The 23,884-nt window shown below is 43.7% G+C and overlaps 1 protein-coding gene across 2 annotated transcripts in view; it reads right to left on the bottom strand.

The window, feature by feature from the left end:
• Window positions 1-23,884, bottom strand: part of LOC110506294 (DNA damage-binding protein 1) — a 29,730-nt gene that overhangs the window by 3,787 nt on the left and 2,059 nt on the right. For both annotated transcript variants that reach the window (XM_021585760.2, XM_036963409.1), the window contains exons 5-22: window positions 23,478-23,592; window positions 23,139-23,236; window positions 22,799-22,957; window positions 22,256-22,339; window positions 18,677-18,896; window positions 14,669-14,744; window positions 11,378-11,486; window positions 9,861-10,039; window positions 6,025-6,185; window positions 5,016-5,123; window positions 4,149-4,356; window positions 3,763-3,858; window positions 3,469-3,580; window positions 2,792-2,915; window positions 2,439-2,603; window positions 1,832-1,926; window positions 1,013-1,183; window positions 525-634 (exon numbers count right to left, since the gene is read on the bottom strand). In XM_021585760.2, coding sequence (XP_021441435.1) covers window positions 525-634; window positions 1,013-1,183; window positions 1,832-1,926; window positions 2,439-2,603; window positions 2,792-2,915; window positions 3,469-3,580; window positions 3,763-3,858; window positions 4,149-4,356; window positions 5,016-5,123; window positions 6,025-6,185; window positions 9,861-10,039; window positions 11,378-11,486; window positions 14,669-14,744; window positions 18,677-18,896; window positions 22,256-22,339; window positions 22,799-22,957; window positions 23,139-23,236; window positions 23,478-23,592 — 2,390 coding nt within the window. The remainder of the gene's footprint in view (window positions 1-524; window positions 635-1,012; window positions 1,184-1,831; window positions 1,927-2,438; window positions 2,604-2,791; window positions 2,916-3,468; window positions 3,581-3,762; window positions 3,859-4,148; window positions 4,357-5,015; window positions 5,124-6,024; window positions 6,186-9,860; window positions 10,040-11,377; window positions 11,487-14,668; window positions 14,745-18,676; window positions 18,897-22,255; window positions 22,340-22,798; window positions 22,958-23,138; window positions 23,237-23,477; window positions 23,593-23,884) is intronic.

Here is a 23,884-nt window from a genome sequence, read left to right on the forward strand (position 1 = left end):
AATGGGTACCCCTTTATTTCGTACCAATAAAGTAGCATTGAATTTATTATGATTGAGAGAAAGTGATGCGAGAAAGAGATAGAGCGACTGATACAGAGGCAGGCAGAACAATATAAAAATGGGGAAAAGCAACAGCAGCAGATGTAGAGGAGTGGCAATGAGTAAGAAACAAACGAGCGCTTGAGGGAAGAGGTAGTAAGAAATAAGATGGTGACAAACAGAATTATGACCACCAAAAGCAAAACAGCACAGGAGGAAGAACGAGGGAGAGAAGACAGAAACGGTGGCAGCAACAAACACGTGAGAGAAAGACAAAAGGTCAATGGAATTCAGTGAACATGGATGATTAACTTGAGGGCTTATGGATGATGGCGGTGAGAGTGTGAGGACGTCTAGGCCCGGGCTCCATCTCAATTAGTCTTTCTGCGATTCTACCGCATACTACTTATTTGCCTCCTTAACCGTATTAGAGGTCTCTTCCTTCGGAGGCGAGAGGATTCCAGAAAGAGGTCAAGACACCGCACCTGTCTTTTTGACACACAAAGAGGTTGAAGGCATTCTCCGCCCCCAGGAAGTTGTCATCGTCCAGGATCTCCACAGCACTCATCCAGTTGGGATTGAAGTCACGGGCGATCTGAGAAGAGTGACAGGTGAAAAGCAGGCTTATCACCAGTGCCTCAATTCAATTACATTCAATACACTTTATTCACCCAAGAGGTGCAATTATTGACAACAAACAAATGGTTCCAACTCATCACTCAAGTTCTTATTCATTGCAAGTGTTTGGTGTTGAATCCTCCTTGATAAAGCCCATGAGAAATGAGGGCGACAAAATAAAAGCATTCAAATCTATATTTTGGAGAATGCTGTATCCAAGGGGGGAAAAACAGTTTTTGAGCAAAACCAAACAAATCGCCATTTAGACCTTGAAGTGTGGCGTTGAGCACATCCACCATCCTCTTAAGGAAAAAGGGTGGACACCGGCAGGGCCTCTCTTAGTATCGTTCCTTACCTCCTCAAAGTTGCCCTCCATGGGTTTATAGGCCAGCAGCAGCACAGACCTCATCAGGTCTCCCACCAGGATGAAGTCACCTTTGGTCTTTAGGTAGAGTGCCATGATGTTGTTGTAGTGGTTACACTCGGTCCTCAGCTCCTTCTCAGCGGTCCACTCGTACAGACGCACCTGGGGGGGCGTGTGCACATTGACGATGCGTTGATATTGACATGCACAATTGTCGAGGAGCAGAGTCCGGACGCTGCAGTGTAGTTTCGGAGTAACAAGGACTCGAAAGCACAGAGGTTGTTTTTGTAGGAGACATGCATATCATACAACTACAAGAAATACACCCTTCAATGTTCCTTTAGATTCCAACGTTCCACTGAAAAGAAAACTACTGGATAGACATAAATTATCCCTAACACCCTTTCACAGTATGGTTGTGGGCCCCATAACTAGTTTCACCGCAGCAGCCATTACGGGTCAGTACGGGTCATTGTAGAGGAAGCACTGAATTTGACAAGGCAGCAACACCAAGGTGTTTTCAACTCAGGATTGAGAAATAAAACTGAAACCGCGGAATGTCTCCTTTAATTTTCTTTGTTTTATTTTTATTTTTTATTGCCAAGTACCATGGGGCGAATCCTAACTTTCACTTAAATCAAATATTCACTTAGTGATGCATTAATGGCAACGAGAGACATCGTGAAAGTTTTAATTTAAGTGGAGGTAAACATTTCCCCCTCCATGCGAGTGTCTACAACTGTAGCCTGTGAAATAGGAGCTGGCCTTGAAAAACATCTACTGTCAAACCATCAAAAGTGAAATGCTCACTGTGCTGTTGATGCTGGCCAGCAGTTTGCCATTGAACTCCACCATGGAGTAGACGGCTCCCTTCACCTCCTTCTCTGCAACCGTCTGCAGCTTACCTACACACAAGAAGAAGAAATAACAGTCTGGGTCAGAGCCGGTGCTGCAGTAGCCTGGAATCCAAACGGATACGTTTTGTTTAACCATTTGTTTCACTGTGAAAGAAAGGTGAAACTGAGCATAATGGTTTGGATTCCAGGCAATTATTTTAAACAAATGGAGAAAAGTAGCACATCAGTTTGGTTTTCAGGCTCGTGTTATAGCTCTCTGATACAGTATTTTCACAGCATCTGTTCACTCGGAGTCATTCATCTTCGTGACTGAGATGATTATCGATAGGAAGGTGCCATCAGGCACTATCAAGGGAGGAAGAGGCATGGAACGAGTGAGGAAAAAGGTGAGAGGGAATGAGTGAGAAAAAGACGAGGGGAAGAAAAAGACTGTGGAAGAAAGTGAGAGAGAGCGCGAGCAAAAAAAGATGAGGGGGGTGAGAAAGAATTACAAGGGAAGAATGATGGGAACGAGAGAGCGAGAACAATGAGGATGGAAGAAAGAAGAAGTCAGCCCTCACCGTCAGTGTAGTGGAAGACGATGATGCGGCCTTGCTTGGGCTCCGCCTCCTCTGGGTAGACCATTGCTGTGCCAACGATAAAGTAGACCGAGAGGTCCCTGCCCAGGCGGCAGGACACCATGCTGAGGGCGTACTCACTCTGGAGGAACTGGTGGGCGTGGAGCACTGGGAGGACGAACACACGTGTGAAAATCACGCATTTGAGGACAAATCACCACAAAAAAAGTGAGAATTTGGTGTGCTCCTCCAAGAGTACAATCACCAGCTTATCAATCACCAGCACAATCACCATTAACTCACTTGAAAATGTTTTCTTTAGTCAAGAAGTTTTAAGGGGGGGGGGGGGGTCTTACCTTCGAAGGTGTGTTGGTCGACCACCAGGAGGCTGTGCACCTCCACCTCCTCCCCGAAGGAGGTCTCGTGTGGGGAGGTGCTGCTGGGGAACAGCTTACTGGAGCTCACGCTGCTAGACAGAGCCTGGGGGAGAGGTTGGGAGAGAGGGAGGGAGAAAGTGGGAAAATATGAAAACCCAGACTATGCACACCCACAAGGCCAGGGGAAAAAGGGAGTAGGTTCTTCCTCATCTACAAGTTTTTCTTGTAAATAATGATTTCTCTCTCTTTTCTTGTTTTTTGTGCAATAAACCTAGACTAAACTAAGTCATCTGGACACATTGTCAGCCAAGCGATGTGCACCACTACCATTCAAGGCCCCCCCCCAGAAAAAAACATAATTGCACTAAAACTGCTAAATAAAATACAGTAACTCTCTGAAAGCTGATGCTTTAGTTCATATAGAGCGAAGTTCACAGATATTTCCGGACGGTTCTTCTACAAAACACGCAGTTGCACTTAAGTCACGATGCATCATGAAAACGCTGTTGAATAAGGGAAACGAGGCTCACAGCTCATATGAAAAAAGGTCTTAATCCGTGATCAGCACTCCTACCCTGAGAATATTTACGACTACGGGGCCCAGAACAGGAGATCCTGGCAGTGGTACACTGAAATACCAGATGGTGTGCAGCTACCTGAGTGCTAGCGCTGGGGCGCACCGCTGCCGTGGTCCCGCTGGCGTCCTGCATCTCCACGCGGCTGGACAGCACCCCGAAACACTGAGACACTTCCTGGTAACAGATCCTCCTGAGAGGGAGGGAGCGAGAATAAAGTGGAGATAGGGAGGGGGGGGAGTGCGTGAATGACAGAGAGCGAAAGACTAAAAAAGAAACAAATCAATATTTCACTCTTGATTTACTCAAGGGGTAAATCCATTGGATAGATATACTTCTACTCTAACTAGTTGTACGGGTCTTGCTCCCTCTTACCTGGGAGACTCGTAGAGGGGAACCGTGCGAATGTGGAGCTTCTGGATCTCGTCGATGGTCCCGATGGTGAGAGTGCTGTTGTTGGCCAGCGCCAGACTGCCAAAGACACAGAAGCGCAGGTTACAACCACACACCAACAACAGGTACGTTACATATTTATGTCTAGCTTTGCTATCATTCCTGTTCTTTCTTTAGAGTCGTTGAATGAGAAAAATAATCAACGCACGACTCCGTCTCCTCTCCAACACTTGCACTGGTCTGAAAACACAGGACAGATGACAGGGGGAAAAAAGGTTTCTGTTGAATTCGTCCCCACATCAGTCCAAACGGAGAAGAAGTGCTAAGGATGCCACTTTGGACTATTGAGACGAGCGGGACTGACTAACCTGTCGGGGTAGCCCTCGGAGTTGAGCGGACACATGTAGTTGACCTCCTTGAGGTTGACATTGGAGAAGACCAGCTTGTGGTTGGAGGAGTAGATGACGGTGGGCCGGTCGGAGCAGGCAAACACGTTGGAGGTGGACAGGGAGCGGAAGGTCCTCAGCACCGTGGGCTGGGTGCCCAGAGTCACCTTCTTCCGCTCGCTCAGCACGCCTGTTGGCAACACAACGGGGTCAATGCCAACAGTTTAACAATACGTTTGCAACCCTGCCAGGGGGTAAGTGCACTTTCAATTCAGTCTGTTCAGGAGATAACCGGCAATTCCAATCCAAAACCCTTTCCATTTTTAATATACACCGAGTGTCAATAACATTGGGAACATCTGCTCTTTCCATGACATACACTGACCAGGTGAATCTCTTATTGACGTCACATGTTAAATCCACTTTAATCAGCGCACATGAAAGGGGATGTGTATTTGTCCCATTCAGAGGGTGGTGTCAACATGGGCCAGCAACCCTGTGGAATGCTTGACACCTTGTGGAGTCCATGCACTGACCAATCGAGGCTGTTCTGAGGGCAAAAGCAGGTGCAACTCAATATTAGGAAGGTGTTCCTAATGTTTTGTACACTCAATTGTATTTCCAATGAAGAGTTTGACATTCTCAAGACATTTTCAGAATTCTGAAACAGAATCGAACTGCAGCTGTGAAGACAAATGAACGGGCCTACGAACAGCCTCCTATTTGACACATCTTAACCTAATTTGTTCTATCAATGAATTAGATGATGGTGCAGTTAACTGTCTGGAATCTTTATAAAAATGTTGACTCGAAAGGCAACAGAAGTAGGTGTTTCTCCAGCAGCCTGACCTGTCGTCAGGTCCAGGCCGAAGTAGAAGAGCGCTCCGTCTCCCAGGGCACACAGCAGATAGTAGCTGGCCTCGAACGTCGTCATCAGGATGGAGCGAGGGATAATTTCTGTACACACACACACACACACAGAGAATCTCGTCAAATGTGTGAAAAGCTTCAGAATAGCAGCAGAATTCCACTGTCAATTCAAAAACAACTTATTATTCATCCTCCGAGAACAAATAAGAAGGCATCGACAGCTAGGTCTCACAATAACATCTTCCACGTGGTTGTGCAACAGTGCAAAAATGGATCGAGGACGTGTGAAACCAGCAGTAGAGTGCTTTTGTCCCTTAGGATTCCCTCCCCTTTCACGGCCAAGTTACATAAGGTTTTCAATAGGAGGGGTATATAAACACATCCAAAAATAATAACAGAAGGACAAAGAGAATGTCCAATACAGTAAAGAAAAAAAGAGAGAATGTGTGGCCAATTCTTCACTGCTCCCAATCATGATATCTTTATAAAAATGTTGATATTTGAGAAGCTTTATTAAAATACCATAGTCGGGAGCAACAAAACAGAACAGTGGACATTAGGGACGGGCATTTGAAAGAATGTCTGGGTTCGAGTACTCTGGAAAATAAATGTTGCATACTGGCATGTTAGCGTGAAATGGGGCAGCAATCACAGTTGCTCCAATTACTGGTTGTTCTGATACTCAACTGAAAACTAAACTAATATTTTCAATGACAGAATCCAAACAACAAACACATCTTAGCATTAGAAATGTTGTCAGTGCTTATGAATTGAACCTGCTAAATAATTACATTTATTAAAATGTTGTCAATTAATAGTTACCAAATACAAAATCTGGAACCGAGTACTAGTACCCATCCCCAGTGGGAAATGGGCTTTTTCTCAAAGTTACACAGACTTACCTGGCTACACAATAGGTTAAAATCAGTTCCTCCATCTATCCATCCCTCACTATCCCTTTAAGTACACAGTTGAATCTCCATCTCACCTCCTCCGAGCATCTCCTTGTGCAGGGCGGTGAAGCAGGGCAGCTTGAGGACCCGGGCCGATATGTCCGTCCACAGGCCCACGGCGCAGAGGGGCGACTCTCCGCCCTCCCCCAGGGGAGTGATGTCTAGGCAGGCCACCTCATGCTCCATCTCCACCGTGCTGAGGGGGGACAGAGAGAAGGGATTGGATTCATTTTTCTATTCAATTAGTTCAAACAACAACAAAAATGACTATAGCTAATATTTATATTTTTGACTCCAAATACAAAATAACTTAGACACACAAAAACAACGACTACATCTCACCTGGCCAGACATTATACACCTTAAATTGTACCACTTAGTTTTCCTTCCGTCTCCCATGCGATTTCAATAATAAATCATTGGATTTTTCCATAGTGTTAATGACGGCGGATTGATTTAAACGTTTTTTCAAGATGAGTGATGAAGAGAATAGTCCATTGGGTATCTCACTACATCCTCATATGGGATAGGATTTATGAAGTGCTTTTATAGGTGCTCAAAGCACTTTAATCTTGTGTAGCTGAGTTTGACTTCATTGGATATTTGTTTTGCCCCAGTGTGTTGGTACAGCCCTCTCTCAAAAAGGAACGGCTTTTGCTACAGCTCAGCATTAACAGTGATTGCTGGACCAGACCACATTGGTAGAGCCTTCCTTGGCCAGCAGGGTAAGACTGTCCTCAGGCATGGTGATGGCCTGTAGAGCTGACTCCATCTGGGTTCAAAGTGGTGTGTGTGTGTGTGTGTGTGTGTGTGTGTGTACATACAGAGCATTCGGGAAAGTAATCAGACCACTTCAATTTTTCTACATTTTGCTACGTTACAGCCTTATTCTAAAATGAATCAAATAAATATCAATCTACAAACAATACCCCATAATGACAAAGCAAAAACAGGTTTTTAGAAATGTTGGCAAAAAAAAATAAAGGAAATATCATAAATATTCAGACCCTTTACTCAGTACTTTGTTGAAGCACCTTCGGCTGCAATTACAGCCTCGAGTCCGCTTAGGTATAACACTACAAGCTTGGCAAACTTGTATTTGGGGAGTTTCTCCCATTCTTCTCTGCAGTTCCCTTCAAGTTCTGTCAAGTTGGATCGGGAGTGTCGCTGTAGAGCTATTTTCAGGTCTCTCTAGAGATGTTCGATTTGGTTCATGTCCAGGCTCTGGCTAAGCCACTCAAGGACATTCAGAGACATGTCCTGAAGCAACTCCTGTGTTGTCTTGGCTGTAAGCTTAGGGTCATTGTTCTGTTGGAAGGTGAACCTTCACCCCAGCCTGAGGTACTGAGCGCTCTGGAGCAGGTTTCTCATCAATGATCTCCCTGTACTTTACTCCATTCATCTTTGCCTCGATACTGACTAGTCACCCAGTCCCTGCCGCTGAAAAACATCCCCACAGCATAATGCTGCCACCACCAACATGATTCACCGTAGGGATGGTATTGACCAGGTGATGAGCGGTGCCTGGTTTCCTCCAGATGTGACACTTGGTATTCAGGCCAAAGAGTTCAATCTTGGTTTCAAAGAGTAGAGAATCTTGTTTCTCGTGGTCAGTCGTTTAGGTGCATTTTGGCTCTAACTCTAAGCGGGCTTTCATGTGCCTTTTACTGAGGAGTGGGTTCCATCTGGCCAGTCTACCATAAAGACCTGATTGGTGGAGTGTTGCAGAGATGGTTGTCCTTCTGGAAGGTTCTCCCATATCCACAGAGGAACTCTGGAGCTCTGCCAGAGTGACCATCGGGTTCTTGCTCACCTCCCTGACCTTCTCCACCCATTGCTTAGTTTGGCCTGGCGGCCAGCTCTAGGAAGAGACTTGGTGGTTTCAAACTTCTTCCATTTAAGAATGATGGAAACCACTGTGTTCTTGTGGACCTTCAATGCAGCAGAATGTTTTTGCTACCCTTCCCCAGGTCTGTGCCTCGACACAATACTGTCTCGGAGATCTACAGACAATTCCTTTGACCTCATGGCTTGATTTTTGATCTGACATGCACTGTCAACTGTGGAACCTTATATAAACAGGTGTGTGGCTTTCCAAATCATGTCCAATCAATTGCATTTACCACAGGTGGACAACAATCAAGTTGTAAAAACATCTCAAGGATGATCAATGTTAACAGGATGGACCTGACCTCAATTTAGAGTCTCATAGCAAAGGGTCTGAATACTTCTGTAAATAAGCTTTTTTTTTTTTTTTATTCTAAAAAACAGTTTTTTCGCTTTGTCATTATGGGGTAGTGTGTCGATTGATGAGGAAAAACATTTATTTAATACAGTTTAAATATATTTTAAATTGTATTTCCAGGCACTAGCATTTCGTCTGGCTGAGTATGGAGAGAAATATGATGTCTCCTATTGCACTGGAAGTGGAGGTCTTAACTGACATATCCCTTAAACAATGTTAAACTACGCTTTATTATTGCTCACACAATTTCTCTTTAGCAGAAACTTGAAAAACAATGTAACTGGTAATCGAAATGGCATGCTCATAGTCAATAATGCCTTGCGATTTGGAGGGCAGCATTTTGCACCCCCCCCCCCCCCCCCCATGTTTCACATGTGGAATCCGTACCCTTGCAGATATACGGATAGCAATGGTTTGAGAACATTCAAAGGTTTGTAAGACAACACATTACCAGGTAACCCCCCCCACATATTTTAAACTTTAGTCAGCTATGTTGGCCTATGGAGTCCCTTGGGAAACCCAACTACTGGCCTATCCAATTATGGAATATATAAATAATTGAACTAGGCTCCCGAAAGGACCGATCACTATAATATATGTTTTAAAAAACTTTTGGAAAGCTCATATGCTGAGCTAGCCAATAAAAAAAAGTATGATCCACAGATAAGTGATTCTGAACAACTCTTTAACTGGAACAGAATATGGAGAAATACGACCTTGGCATCCCGTAATACAAACCATTCATATTTTTTTTTAAAGTTTGTTCCCTGACCGTATTTAACACCAAGGAAAAGTTTTAGGATGAAAATGGTCCCAACTCCCAACTGTTCACTGTGTCCCCTAAATCAGGGATACAGACTCCTTCATATGATGTGAGAGTGGGCGGCAGTTAAACGCTTCTGGGACAAAGTTACAAAATTCATTTCAATTGAGTGAATGTAAATATTCAATCTGCTGTGCTACTTAAGATGAAAGCTCCTTGAATCCTTGAATAACCTAAAACCCAAGGCCAGCTCTACACTGGAGTTGATTACCAAGAACACTGTGAATGTTCCTGAGTGGCCAAGTTACAGTTTGGACTTAAATCTACTTGAAAATCTATGACAAGACCTGAACATTTTTGTCGAGCAATGATCAACAACCAATCTGACAGAGCTTGAAGAATTTAGAAAATAATAAACGGACAGATGTTGCTCAATCCAGGTGTGGAAAGCTAGAGATTTACCCAGAAAGACTCACAGCCGTAATCACTGCCAAAGGTGCTTCTACAAACTATCGACTCAGGGTTGTGAATGACTTTTACTTACTTATATTTCATTTTCAATACATTTGTAAAATAATTATACAGAAATGTTTTACTGTCATTATAGGGGTATTGTGTGTCGATCAATTTACACACACACACACACACACACACACACTACCCCATTAATTTAAATGATTTTGAATTCAGGCTGTAATAAAATGTAGAGTAAGTCAAAGGGTATGAATACTTTCTGAAGGCACTGTCATTTCTTCTGTTGATTCACACGTATTTACAATTCAGTTGGTATGGGGCTTACCAAGTCTCTGGTGCTGCTTAACAACACTGTCAATAAAGTCTGAATGGATTTGAGTTGTGTGTACCTGATCTGTTTGAGTTCCCCAGAGAGGATCTGGAGATAGTAGAGGGCGCGGCCCACAGCCAGCACCACCTGGGAGGAGTTACATGCGGCCAAGCTGATGTTCCGGCCCTGCGGCTCCTTCCACTCAGACACCAGGGCCTTGCTGTCCTGCATTACCAGACGCACACCACCTGACGTGATCTGAATGACACACACACACACACACACGTACATAAATATATCAGCACCTTTGTACGATTCACTATTTGAAAACTTTGTTCACACGTGTATTTGTTTGATTTACAACAGCACATAAAAAATAGATAATTAGATTATTCAAAGTAAAAAAATGGTGTGGATTAAATTATTCAAAATTCTAATTAATTTGGTTTATGGCAAGTGATTCTTGTTTATGTGTAATTTCTCACTTGTGGTAAGTGTCAGGTGCCTCTTGGGTAAAAAAAAAATAGCCATTCAATCAGTTTTGCAGAGAAAACAGAAGATTCTGCCCCAAAGAAAAATTGCAAGGGTGCCCTTGCATTTGTGTGTGTGCGTGTCTGTGGCAGATGCACATGATGGAGCAGTGACTGTCTGATGAAGAACGGGCTGTCTTACCGTAGTGAGCTAAGTTATAGGCCTTCATCATGGGCTGGATAGAAGCAGTCTGCAGTACTAGATAACAATTGCTGAATTTGCCTCAAAATAATAGAACAATAAATAATATTGTTTGTCCCATCTCTCATAAATCTGTGATTGAGAATAGCCTATTCCTAGGCTGAGGCAATCGACTTTCATTCTTGTTATTTTTGAACGCCACAACTTTAGGACATCTTGTTTCGAATATTTGGGAGATAAGCTACTGTTCGTAACGATCAAATCTTTTACGATAGGCCTAGTAGGAGGATAGGTTATTGGCCATTTGGTTTTCAACCTCTCGTGGAGGAATTTTCCCGGCCAGCATGGAGCCCAAATCCAGATGTGCAAAGCTGATAGACATACCCGAGACGACTCAAAGCTTTAAATGCCACCAAAGGTGCTTCTACAAAGTAATGACTCAGGAGTGTGAATACTTATGTAAATTAAGATATTTCTGTAATTCATTTTCAATGAATTAGACCCAGAAATGTAAAACATGTTTTCACTTGTCCTTATGGGGTATTGTGTGTAGCTGGGTGAGAAAAACAATCAATTTAATCAAATTTGAATTCAGGCTGTAACAACATAATATGGAATAAGTCCTGGGGTATAAATATTTTCTAGGCACTGTATTGCGAATCAATACTGCGATTGTATTTCATTTCGATGTTCCAAACATATTGCTCCACCATACGTCTGCCTCAGAGGGATAAGAGAGCAATGAGAAAAGTTTTGATCAGTCATGGAAATAGGAGTTTGTGCAGGTACAGCCAATTAGCGAAAAAATTATATTACGAGTCAAAATTATACCATATATTGTCAAAAATAGTACCCCAATATGTAGCTAGCAATTTTTTTGCCCTCATAATTAGTGTGCGTGTGTGTGTGTGTGTGTGTATAAACCTGGATGAGTTGCTGGTGGGCCACGTTGCCACAGTAGAAGGTCTGCAGGTTGTCCACAAAGCCAGGCAGCTCAGTCTCCTCCACCTCCTCCCCGTTTAGCATCAGCACCCTGAGGACACACAAACACAGAACAACTTATTATATACTGAACCAAAATATAAAAAAGTGTTGGTACCATGTTTCATGAGGTGAAATAAAAGATCCCAGAAATGTTCCATATGCACAAAAAGTTTATTTCTCTCAAATTTTGTGCACAAATTTGGATTGTCCACCAGAGCTATTGCCAGAGAATTTAACGTTAATTTATCTACCATAAGCCGCCTCCAATGTCATTTTAGAGAATTTGGTAGTACGTTCAACCGACCTCACAACTGCAGACTACGTGTGACCACGTCAGCCCAGAACCTCTATATCCGGCTTCGTCACCTGCGGGATGGTCTGAGACGAGCTACCCAGACAGCTGATGGGTTTGCACAACAGAATAATTTCTGCAGACTGTCAGAAACGGTCTCAGGGAAGTTAATCTGCGTGTCCATCGTCCTCACCACGGTCTTGACTGCAGTTCGGTGTCGTAACGGACTTCAGTGGGCAATGCTCACAGTCGATGGCCACTGGCACGCTGGAGAAGTGTGCTCTTCACCGATTAATCACGGTTCAACTGTACCGGGCAGACCGCGTGTATGGCGTCATGTGGTTGAGCGGTTTGCGGATGTCAACTTTGTGAACTGAGTGCCCCATGGTGGCAGTGGGGTTATGACATGGGCAGGCATAAGCTACAGACAATGAACACAATTGCATTTAATCAATGGCAATTTGAATGCACAGAGATACTCTGACGAGATCCTGAGGGTCATTGTCCTGCCATTAACTTTTTTTTGTCACCTGTCCTTTGGACAAGTAGGACATATTTTTTACTTGTCCGAAAGCTGAAGTCACTTGACCCAACAACGGTCCGTAACACCATCGGCCAAAGGGGTGACTGAAAATGAGTGAAGTACAAAAGATGAAGCTCGTAGATGGAGCGAGTGTCACAGTCAAAGTGCCTGGCTAGCTGTGCAGTCCTGTGCTGGGTTTTAAATCATCGTGGGCTGTAGAGCAACTCTGCTGTCCTCAGAACTTGATAATTATAAACTAACTCACATTTGTACCCCATCCTCCTCTCTTATTAGGCCTAGACTACTTATATGTGCTGTTGTAGATTGCACATTGCTAGAATAACACGGAAATCGGCATCGGCCAACTATGCATTTCTTTCATTAGCATTCCTCAGCTGTTGCCTAAGTTTCCTTTTGACTCCTCATTTGATTTCTCCATCGTGTTATTGTCTGCTCAATTTCACTTCTTGTGGCCTAAAATATTTGTCACTCAAAATAAATATGAGAATAGTATAGACTCCAAATTTCATAATAATTCACATTTAAAAGCTGCAAACTTTAGGACATTAAACACTTTTAGAATAATTCAGAAAATACTACTCATAACTTTAATTTGTCTTAATTGCTTTATGATATTTCAGTTAGTAGGATTAGGCTTTTGTTCATGTCACATCTATATTATTATCTTGCTTTGTGTAAATATAACATTAATTAAAATGGGGTATAGCAAATAGGAATATAGGCAATTTACTCAGAATGCCGAGCACGCACTGTCCTGTGGCAGTGCCGCCGCCTGATCCGATTATGGTCAGAGTAATTGTTTGATGTTGTGATTTTTTAAAACTGAAATCTACATTCTGGTTGTCCGACTATTTATTTGATTTACCACGGACAAGCGGACAAAGCTTAATGTCGAGCCCTGCATTCAACCGCTGCCATCACCTCATGTTTCAGCGTGATAATGCACGGCCTCATGTCGCAAGGATCGGTAAACCATTTCTGGAAGCTGAATATGGTCTGCACAACTCACCAGATATGTCACCCATTGAACATGTTTGGGATGCCCTGGATTGACGTGTATGCCAGCGTTTTCCAGTTCCTGCTAACATCCATCAGCTTTGCATAGCCATTGAAGAGGAGTGGGACAACATTCCATAAGCCATAATCAACAGCCTGATCAACTCCATGCAAAGGAGATGTGTCGCACTGCATGAGGCAAATGGTGGTCACACCAGATCCGGATGGATTTTCTGATCTACATTGCTACTTTTTATTTGTTAAAGGCATCTGTGTTCCCAGTCATGTGAAATCGATAGATTTGGGCCTAATTCATTCATTTCAACTGACTGATTGTTGAATGAACGGTAACTCTTTGAAATTGTTGCATGATGCATTTATATTGTTATTCAGTGGAAATAAGCAATTTACATTGTAAAAATGGCTGGCTCACTCAATATGATTATTTGGCTTTTCTAACCAATAAGGATGCTTGGACGCAATGCAGGGCTCCGCCCTAGACACCTCATGTTAGAAAGTGTTTACATGCCGTTGCAAGAAAGAGGAAGTGCTGAGCAACTGTTCACATGCTGTTTCCTAACTAAGTGTTGTGTGCGTCCATTGCAATAAGAGTGGTTTTGTTATTATTATTGTCACAAGTGTGTTTATTGAGTGCAACTAGCATTTTCATTAGTATTAGCAATGTTAATATTATATGCATACTACCGCTGCAATATGTTTATATCTGCAATATATTTAGCCTTGTGTTACTTGTGTATTAGCCGGTACCATTCTACAGATTCTAGAAGTTTCCAGCTCTTTCTGTGCCCCAGCACATGCGCAGTATTGAATTCATTCATATGTTTATATTATGCCACAGTTTGCTCATCTGCTTATTGTTATATTGCATAGGTATTTTAGTATCTTCTAATTGTATTGTTTCCCCTTTTAGAATCGTCTGTGTTTGTGTGGTGGTGACAAAGTGTTCCGTATGGGCCCCAACATGTTCTGACCAGACAGCACTATAGTGCGAAGATCTTAGTGAATCAGTTTAAGTGTAATAGTAAGTGAGGACATTCACAGTCGACCGCTCAGACAAGATCCAGCTGCCCGATTTTTCATGGTCCTTGTCGTCGCCGGATTTAGCGACCAACAGCTTCTTCATGCAATTTTGATCATTTCAACCTTGGTAAACTTCTTTGTTATAATTGGTATAAAAATAAATCCATCCATGTCAATGTCTGACGCTCGAAATTAAATACATGTTTTGTCTGTCTATTCTCCCTTTTGTTATAATAGGTGTCAAATCAACAACAAGATCATATAAACAAGATATGTTGGCATTAGGCTAGGCTTCACCAGATTGGACAGGGAGTGATTGCATTGTGGCCAACACGAGCAGAACCACTGGTCGTCTCACCTTGTCTGGCCGACGAAAGACAGGACCAGCATGTCGTCTGTCTCCCTCCCAGCCTCTGAGCGAAGGGGCCACAAACCTGGGAGGACAACAAAATAAATATGGAGGAAAATAAATGTCAAGTGTTGCACTGAACTAGAATACAAACAGCATTCTATTATCTAGGTGGTGTTTCATTAGGGCAAACAACAGAAAATGTTTCAAAGTATTTTGCAACAGAAAACAAGAATGAGTTTCTTATTTGGACTACTATTGGATTAAGTCCAGGTAGTCCCTCCCGGTTTTAGTCGGTTTTCTTCCATTTAGGTGCCAAGTAAACAGGAACCTGAACTAGAAAGGAGTCAACGCTGTAGCTTAATTGATAGTTTCTTAAGGGTTTTGTTCTCTATCTGGGCCTCATTGATTGCCCAAGTAAACGATTTGCGTCTCATAATCGTGTTCACGAGTAAGAGGACGATAAAATAAAAAAAACTACGGCAATCAAAAATGGCAAAGATTAGACAGATGCAAACAATATGGAGAAAATCCCACTGAGGCCCCATTTCCATTGGCACTTTGAAGTCTACCCAGGTTGGGGTGGCCTTGGTGGGTTAGCTCAAATTGCATTTTCACTGCCTGCAGAAATGAGAAATGTCATGTTGCCAGGTAGCCAATATGTGATTGCAGCTGGCTTCGCTAATGTTGCTAGCTAGCAAGACATTAAAGAATTTAATTCAGCCTCACCATGCTGTAACTCACATTATCCCATACGCCTGACAGTGCCAGCCAGACTCAGAGCCATGTATTTAGCTTGCTGATGTTAGCTAAACGGTTAGTGTCTTCTCTAGCATAACAGGCTAGCCTCTTAGACGTAATGGGAAAATGTAGATTTCTGCATAAATCGACATACCCAAAAGTAACTGCTATTCATGTGTAACTACATGATTCTGACGAGCCAAATCGTGGTGTATTTGGAAAAAAGACAGCTGGGAGATTGAGGAAATTATCAGAAGATAGGAATTATAGTTCAGAATATACAAGATCAAGCACAAACACACAAAAAAATGTAATTGTTTTTTTATTTTGAAACAAATCTTTCATTGACAAGCTATAAGTGTTTTGATGCCCAGACCTGGAAAAACAACACATGGCTTCCAAAACATTTGAACAATATCAGAAGGAAATGGGATTGATAGACCTAACAACTAGAAATGGCCAGATATCTTAGTAAGTGGTGTCAGGTGTGGTCATAGGACATTTCCAAGTGTCCATAAACCTCTCCAAAGTGGCATATGTCTGTAAATTAGATAATTCCAGTGCTATTACATATTTGCAATCCCTAAATGCTATTTGTGAAGTATAAAACCACAATTGCTACTGTATCAACCTCACTCAAACATTGTGGTGGTGTTATTGGGTATCAAGGGTACAAGTGTCCGAATGTGGTAATTTGACTTTTTTTGGCACACTGGATGTTCCTAAAAGTGATTGTTCACTATAAAAAACTACATTTTTAGAACAGAAACCTCTCTCAAACATTGTGGTGGTGTCAAGGGACATACAGAGGATATCCAAGTGTTCATCATATTTTTCATAAACAAAGATAGTCACTCGGACATTCGATGTTGCCATTAGGTCAAACATCATCAGATACCATTCGCAATAGGCTAGAATTGTTCCTACCAACCTAAGGATGAATGTCATAACCCCCAAGTAGCTAAGGCTCAAACACAGACCAAATCGAAGCTTATCTTGTAAGACGTTTGCCTTTTGGTGAAAATGTTGTGTAAAATAAACATTTTGTCTCTCGGGGCTGGTGATCAATAACGGTAGGTCACAGGCAGACAAATAAGACATCCTCGTGATCTGTGGAGTCCCAGCCTTCGGTGTGAATCAACACGTTTCGTGTCTATTTCGTTAATGCTTCACAACGCTAACCGGTGTCATGACGTTGGCCTGGGGGATAGGTTTATGACAGATTTATGACAGTCATAAATACCTCTTCCCCCCTTTTTCCTCTCTACCCTACTGATGTTACATTTGCAAAACCCTTGGTTAACATAGAGATTCTGGGAACATCAGAAGGTGGGATGTGATGGGATGAAATGTGATTTTAGCTTCTAAAATGTGATATTTGGGTTTTCATAAGATAGGGCTGCTCAATCAGTGCCCCGCCCCTGTGAAGGGACATGGACTATAAAACTTTTCAAACACGCCCTCCTCTCCCTTCCTATATAAAGCCTTGACGACAATGTAACCTCCTGTTCCGAGGACAACGGTCCGATGTCAGAATGGTTCAGATAATAACTACAGAACGAAGCCAACATCAGCGTGAGCTTTGGTTGCGAATGGTATGAACTTTGAACTCTTATTCACTACAGAAGTGATACCTCCTAGCCGTTGAGTTAGCAACAGCCGCTGCAAACGAGGGTTAGGAAGAAAAAGACAGGGTATCTCGTCTACCACACAACGACGTTACTACAACGTATTCAATAAACCAGCAGAGACATTCTTCAAAGGACAAAGGACTCGGTTGGGCAACACGGCCTTCCATCTACCACCAACCTACTGAAGCTCAGAGTAAATATTTATTGCATTTTCCTTTTCCAAATGGGAGGTAATTTAGAATGCATAAGATACTGTATTTACGATAGCACAGCTTCGCCCTTTGTTCCTCAGTCTTCCCCTTCTTTCACTCAAACCCAGCCCCTTTTATTTTGTGTAGCCAGCTGTCATATCTGTTCCGCCCACTAGGGACGTTTTCCTTTATGAAGTAATTTGTAATCAAGTTATGATTTAAATATGTGTGTGTGTGTAATTCTGTGTGATTAGTTAGGAATTTGGTAAATAAATAATTAAACCCAATTTTGTATTGCTGATTCAACTTGTTAGCCAGGGTTCGTGCAGATAACTAAGAATTTACAACTTTCAGATGAGACTGAATTAAGATGACGATTAATATTGACGTAAAATATTACTAGGTCTTTAAGAGTTTATTCGGAAGATAACAGCTCTATAAATATTATTTTGTGGTGCCCGACTCTAGTACATGATTAGCTCAATCAGGTAATATTAATTGAGAAATTATTTTATAGAATAGCATGTCATATCACTTAATCTGGCATAGCCAAAGACACGACACCGGATTGTAGGTAGCAACCATCTTGAAATGAGGTCATCGGCTCAGCCTGCCCTTACACATTCGTATGTTCATATAAGTCACACCAAAGACTTTAAGGCCCAGATCAATAGCCAAGATACTCAGCTTCCACAGACACCCTGCTTTTGCAGATAGGGGCTACCTTCTAATACCAGACTGAATGACATATAAAAAATATAATAAGGTCCCCAAATATATGGGATTTACATATAAGAGGCTAGCTATCTAGCTTAATTCCTACCTTAACAATGGCATTGGCTATTAGCTAACCAAGCAAGACAGACGACAGGTTTGATATGATGTAGCTAACGAACATTAAATATGGCCTGGTCAGCTAAAATTCCTGCTAGCTCATGTTAACTCATTTCAACTGATTTGCAAGCTAATACTTTAGGTAGCTGGAATTCTAGGGCCGACTGTTCTCATAAAAGTGTATTGTGTCATTCAAAAATGAATCAAGGATCCAGCTATGGTGGTAACTCGGTCTGACAACTGCATGTCCATGTGCTAGCTAACAGCAACAAGCCCAGACAAGCTAGCTAAATGTTGTGTCAGCTTCAGGCAGTGATCAGCTTGGTGGTTGTATAGTAAAGGCGTCACCAGCCCGGATTCTAATTGAGCTGGCACCAGTTGTGAAACTGGGCTGCGCTGGCCTGGGATTCCCTCTACCCTGTTTGAATTTGAGAATTCCATTCAAGCCAACTCGAATTTAGCCCTAATGTATCAGAGGTAGAGGCACTTCCATATATTGCTTATACCAATTCAACTCCTTAAGATCTTCAACTGTCCAGGGGTATAGGGGCTAAGGGTTCATTGGGTATTTGTCCAGAGAGAGAAGCGTCCCCAGAGGGCCCAGAAGCCCTCATACTGACCTTTGATCCCTGGCAAGTCAATGCTGGCGTGCTCGTGGATCCCGATACCATTCCGGATGATCCTGAGGGAGCCCTCCTTGAACGCTCCAGAGCAGGTGACCAGCTGGCCCTGTCCCTGTCTCTCCAGGTCCACCACACACATGTCCACGATGGGCCCCAGGTTGGTGAAGGTCTCCATCACCGCCACGTACGACCCTGAGTCGTTACTGTCCACATTGAGCTGGAGGGGAATAATAATTTCCATTACAAGCCATAACAACAATATGACAACTCCAGATAAACAACATGTGGACTTTGACCATACTTATTTTTCTTTGAAACAAAAAGGGGATGATGTCCACCACTCAGTACAGAAAAAAAATAGTGAGGCTTGCTTATCCTTTCATATACTCTTGAATTTCAAAACAGGTTTGATCTGTACCTTTCGATTACTGAGTGATGGCCATTTTTATTTTTTTCACCTTTATTGAACCAGGTAGGCTATTTGAGAACAAGTTCTCCTTTACAACTGCGACTTGGCCAAGATAAAGCGCAACAAAAACAACAGAGTTACACATGGGATAAACAAACTTACTGTCAATAACGGAAAAGCTGACCACGACTCCATTTTGTTGCTCCCTGCCTACAGACAGAAACTAAAACAAGAAGCTCCCACGCTGAGGTCTGTTCAACGCTGGTCCGACCCATCTGATTCCACACTCCAAGACTGCTTCCATCACATGGACTGGGATATGTTTCGTATTGCGTCAAACAACATTGACGAATACGCTGATTCGGTGAGCGAGTTCATTAGAACGTGCGTTGAAGATGTCGTTCCCATAGCAACGATTAAAACATTCCCAAACCAGAAACCGTGGATTGATGGCAGCATTCGCGTGAAACTGAAAGCGTGAACCACTGCTTTTAATCAGGGCAAGGTGACCGGAAACATGGCCGAATACAAACAGTGTAGCTATTCCCGACGCAAGGCAATCAAACAAGCTAAGCGTCAATAGAGACAAAGTAGAATCACAATTCAACGGCTCAGACACAAGAGGTATGTGCCAGAGTCTACAGTCAATCACGGATTACAAAAAGAAAACCAGCCCAGTCACGGACCAGGATGCCTTGCTCCCAGGCAGACTAAATAACTTTTTTGCCCGCTTTGAGGACAATACAGTGCCACTGACACGGCCCGCAACCAAAACATGCGGACTCTCCTTCACTGCACCCGAGGTGAGTAAAACATTTAAACGTGTTAACCCTCGCAAGGCTGCAGGCCCAGACGGCATCCCCAGCCGCGCCCTCAGAGCATGCGCAGACCAGCTGGCTGGTGTGTTTACGGACATATTCAATCAATCCCTATCCCAGTTTGCTGCTCCCACATGCTTCAAGAGGGCCACCATTGTTCCTGTTCCCAAGAAAGCTAAGGTAACTGAGCTAAACGACTATCGCCCCGTAGCACTCACTTCCGTCATCATGAAGTGCTTTGAGAGACTAGTCAAGGACGATATCACCTCCACCCTACCTGACACCCTAGACCCACTCCAATTTGCTTACCGCCCAAATAGGTCCACAGACGATGCAATCTCAACCACACTGCCCTAACCCATCTGGACAAGAGGAATACCTATGTGAGAATGCTGTTCATCGACTACAGCTCAGCATTTAACACCATAGTACCCTCCAAACTCGTCATCAAGCTCGAGACCCTGGGTCTCGACCCCGCCCTGTGCAACTGGGTACTGGACTTCCTGACGGGCCGCCCCCAGGTGGTGAGGGTAGGTAACAACATCTCCACCCCGCTGATCCTCAACACTGGGGCCCGACAAGGGTGCGTTCTGAGCCCTCTCCTGTACTCCCTGTTCACCCACGACTGCGTGGCCACGCACGCCTCCAACTCAATCATCAACGACACAATAGTGGTAGGCTTGATTACCAACAACGACGAGACGGCCTACAGGGAGGAGGTGAGGGCCCTCGGAGTGTGGTGTCAGGAAAATAACCTCACACTCAACGTCAACAAAACTAAGGAGATGATTGTGGACTTCAGGAAACAGCAGAGGGAACACCCCCCTATTCACATCGATGGAACAGTAGTGGAGAGGGTAGTAAGTTTTAAGTTCCTCGGCGTACACATCACAGACAAACTGAATTGGTCCACCCACACAGACAGCATCGTGAAGAAGGCGCAGCAGCGCCTCTTCAACCTCAGGAGGCTGAAGAAATTCGGCTTGTCACCAAAAGCACTCACAAACTTCTACAGATGCACAATTGAGAGCATCCTGTCGGGCTGTATCACCGCCTGGTACGGCAACTGCTCCGCCCACAACCGTAAGGCTCTCCAGAGGGTAGTGAGGTCCGCACAACGCATCACCGGGGGCAAACTACCTGCCCTCCAGGACACCTACACCACCCGATGTCACAGGAAGGCCATAAAGATCATCAAGGACAACAACCACCCGAGCCACTGCCTGTTCACCCCCCTATCATCCAAAAGGCGAGGTCAGTACAGGTGCATCAAAGCTGGGACCGAGAGACTGAAAAACAGCTTCTATCTCAAGGCCATCACACTGTTAAACAGCCACCACTAACATTGAGTGGCTGCTGCCAACACACTGACTCAACTCCAGCCACTTTAATAATGGGAATTTATGTAAAATATCACTAGCCACTTTAAACAATGCTACTTAATATAATGTTTAAATACCCTACATTATTCATCTCATATGTCTACGTATATACTGTACTCTATATCATCTTTATGTAATACATGTATCCCTAGCCACTTTAAACTATGCCACTTTGTTTACATACACATCTCATATGTATATGCTGTGCTCAATACCATCTACTGCATCTTGCAGTAGGAAGCCGATTCTAGATTTCATTTTGGATTGGAGATGCTTAATGTGAGTCTGGAAGGAGCGTTTACAGTCTAGCGTACACGTAGGTATTTATAGTTGTCCACATATTCTAAGTCAGAACCATCCAGAGTAGTGATGCTAGTCAGGTGGGCAGGTGCGGGCAGCAATCGGTTGAAGAGCATGCATTTAGTTTTACTAGCATTTAAGCGCAGTTTGAGGCCACAGAAGGAGTTTTGTATGGCATTGAAGCTCCTGTGGAGGTTTGTTAACACAGTGTCCAAAGAAGGGCCAGATGTATACAGAATGGTGTCGACTGCGTAAAGTTGGATCAAAGAATCATCCGCAGCAAGAGCGACCTCATTGATAAATACAGAGAAGTGTCGGCCCGAGAATTGAACCCTGTGGCACCCCCATAGAGACAGCGAGAGGTCTGGACAACAGGCCCTCTGATTTGACACACTGTGTGTCAAATCGCCTGGTGAGCCAGGCGATGCAGTTATTTGCGAAACCAGGGCTGTTGAGTCTGCCCATAAGAATGCGGTGATTGACAGAGTCAAGCCTTGGCCAGGTCGATGAAGACGGCTGCACAGTACTGTCTTTTATCGATGGCGGTTATGATATCGTTTAGGAACTTGAGTGTGGCTGAGGTGCACCCGTGACCAGCTCAGAATATAACAGTTTGGGTCTAGAGTGTCCCACCCTTTGAAGAAGTTTCCTATATGACCAGCCTTACCTTGACCAACTGGGAGTCACCCAGTCTGGAACCCACAAACACCACACCGTTGTCCAGGTAGGTCAAGCACTCCGCAATGGACGTCTGCAAGGGAGGGAGGGATGCACACAGACATTACTTGAGCCCATCTCATAAGTCAGCAACTTACCCGGTGCCCGGTGTATACTTTTTGTTTTTACAATACACACTCAAGGATAAGTCTGCCATTGAGACTCAATTGTGTAATGTAGAGGTTGAATGTCAAACAGGAAAGAAGCAGAGGAAATGGAGAGAGTTCAAGAGAGACATCATTGAAAGCAAGATATGAGACGACAGAGCCAGATAAAAAAGAACAAGAGATCATAGGGAAACAGAAAAGCAAGAGAGACATCAGAAAGAGCTAGAGAGAAGGCTTTACATGGAGAGAAGGACAGATAAAAAGAACAAAAGACATAGACGTTGAGAAGAAATGAGACAGACCACAAAAAAAAAGAGAAAACAACCAGAAACACAGAGCAAGGGAGACAGATCACGAGAAAGAGACAGAAGGCCTACAACACGTACCTCTCCAAGCAGCTCGACGCGGAGGTCCTTGAGCACCACGGCCCCGTCCATCAGCTCCTCCTTCTCCAGCAGCAGCATAAACAGGCGGCCCTCCATGTCCCCCAGCAGGTAGCGCGAGCCGTTGGGGTCCACGCGGTTGTGACAGACAATGGTGCTTTGCTGTTGGGGAAAAGGGAACAGAGGTGGTGGATGAGGGGAGTTTCCCTCTGATCTACGTAAAGTGCTTTGAACATCTGGAGAAGTGACGTACTCCATATCCAATTCATCCTTGCTATGAAGGTGCATGATGTTGGAAAAGAGTTGAAAGTCTCTGCATTGTTTTGATTTAGGTTGACCTTACCTTGATGGTGGGAGGTGCGATGGCCAAGTATTTATCCCCGTTGTGGTAGGTGATGGATTCTTGTCCAATGATTATAGCCCCCCCAAATGGTTCTGGGACTAAAATCAATAGACAAATACATGAACAACCAAGTCAATCAACGAACAAGGGAGTCACATTCAAATACGCTCAAAGAGGAAGAAGTAGAAGAGGACCCTCGGGCGCTGCAGTTCCAGTGGAAGTGATCTTTAAACACTCATCTAAGAGTTTCGAACATCAGAACACAGTCAATCACATGAGGATTGGATGACAGCCCTGATGACCATTGTCGAAACCTGCCTGGACATTCTCTTTCCTCACCTGGGATAACCATAGAAGCCTCCGCCTCCACGTTCTCCTGTTTCCACGGCCCCTTGTTGAACTCCTTCTCCCTCAACGACACCTCGTAGGTCTTTACATGCCGTCCTTGAGGGTCCTCCAGCACAAACACACAGATACAATCAGACTGACACTCGCAGATATTTCTGCTAACTAAAGCACACATTTCCCCCATTCACCAGACATGCACTACTGTCTCATAGACACATCCCCTCTGACTCCCCAATGTTCTCTCACCAGCATGAAATTCCTACTCGTGCATTTTTTTCCAACTCCTCCCCAACCACCCCCTAAACAAACACCCATATAAATGCATACACACAACCGCTCCAACATTGTACCCCTTTCATCCACCACTTCCTACCTGTGCCTCGCCCACCCTATTTTCC

Source organism: Oncorhynchus mykiss, chromosome 26, assembly GCF_013265735.2.
Source record: "Oncorhynchus mykiss isolate Arlee chromosome 26, USDA_OmykA_1.1, whole genome shotgun sequence".
Taxonomy (NCBI): Eukaryota; Metazoa; Chordata; class Actinopteri; order Salmoniformes; family Salmonidae; genus Oncorhynchus; species Oncorhynchus mykiss.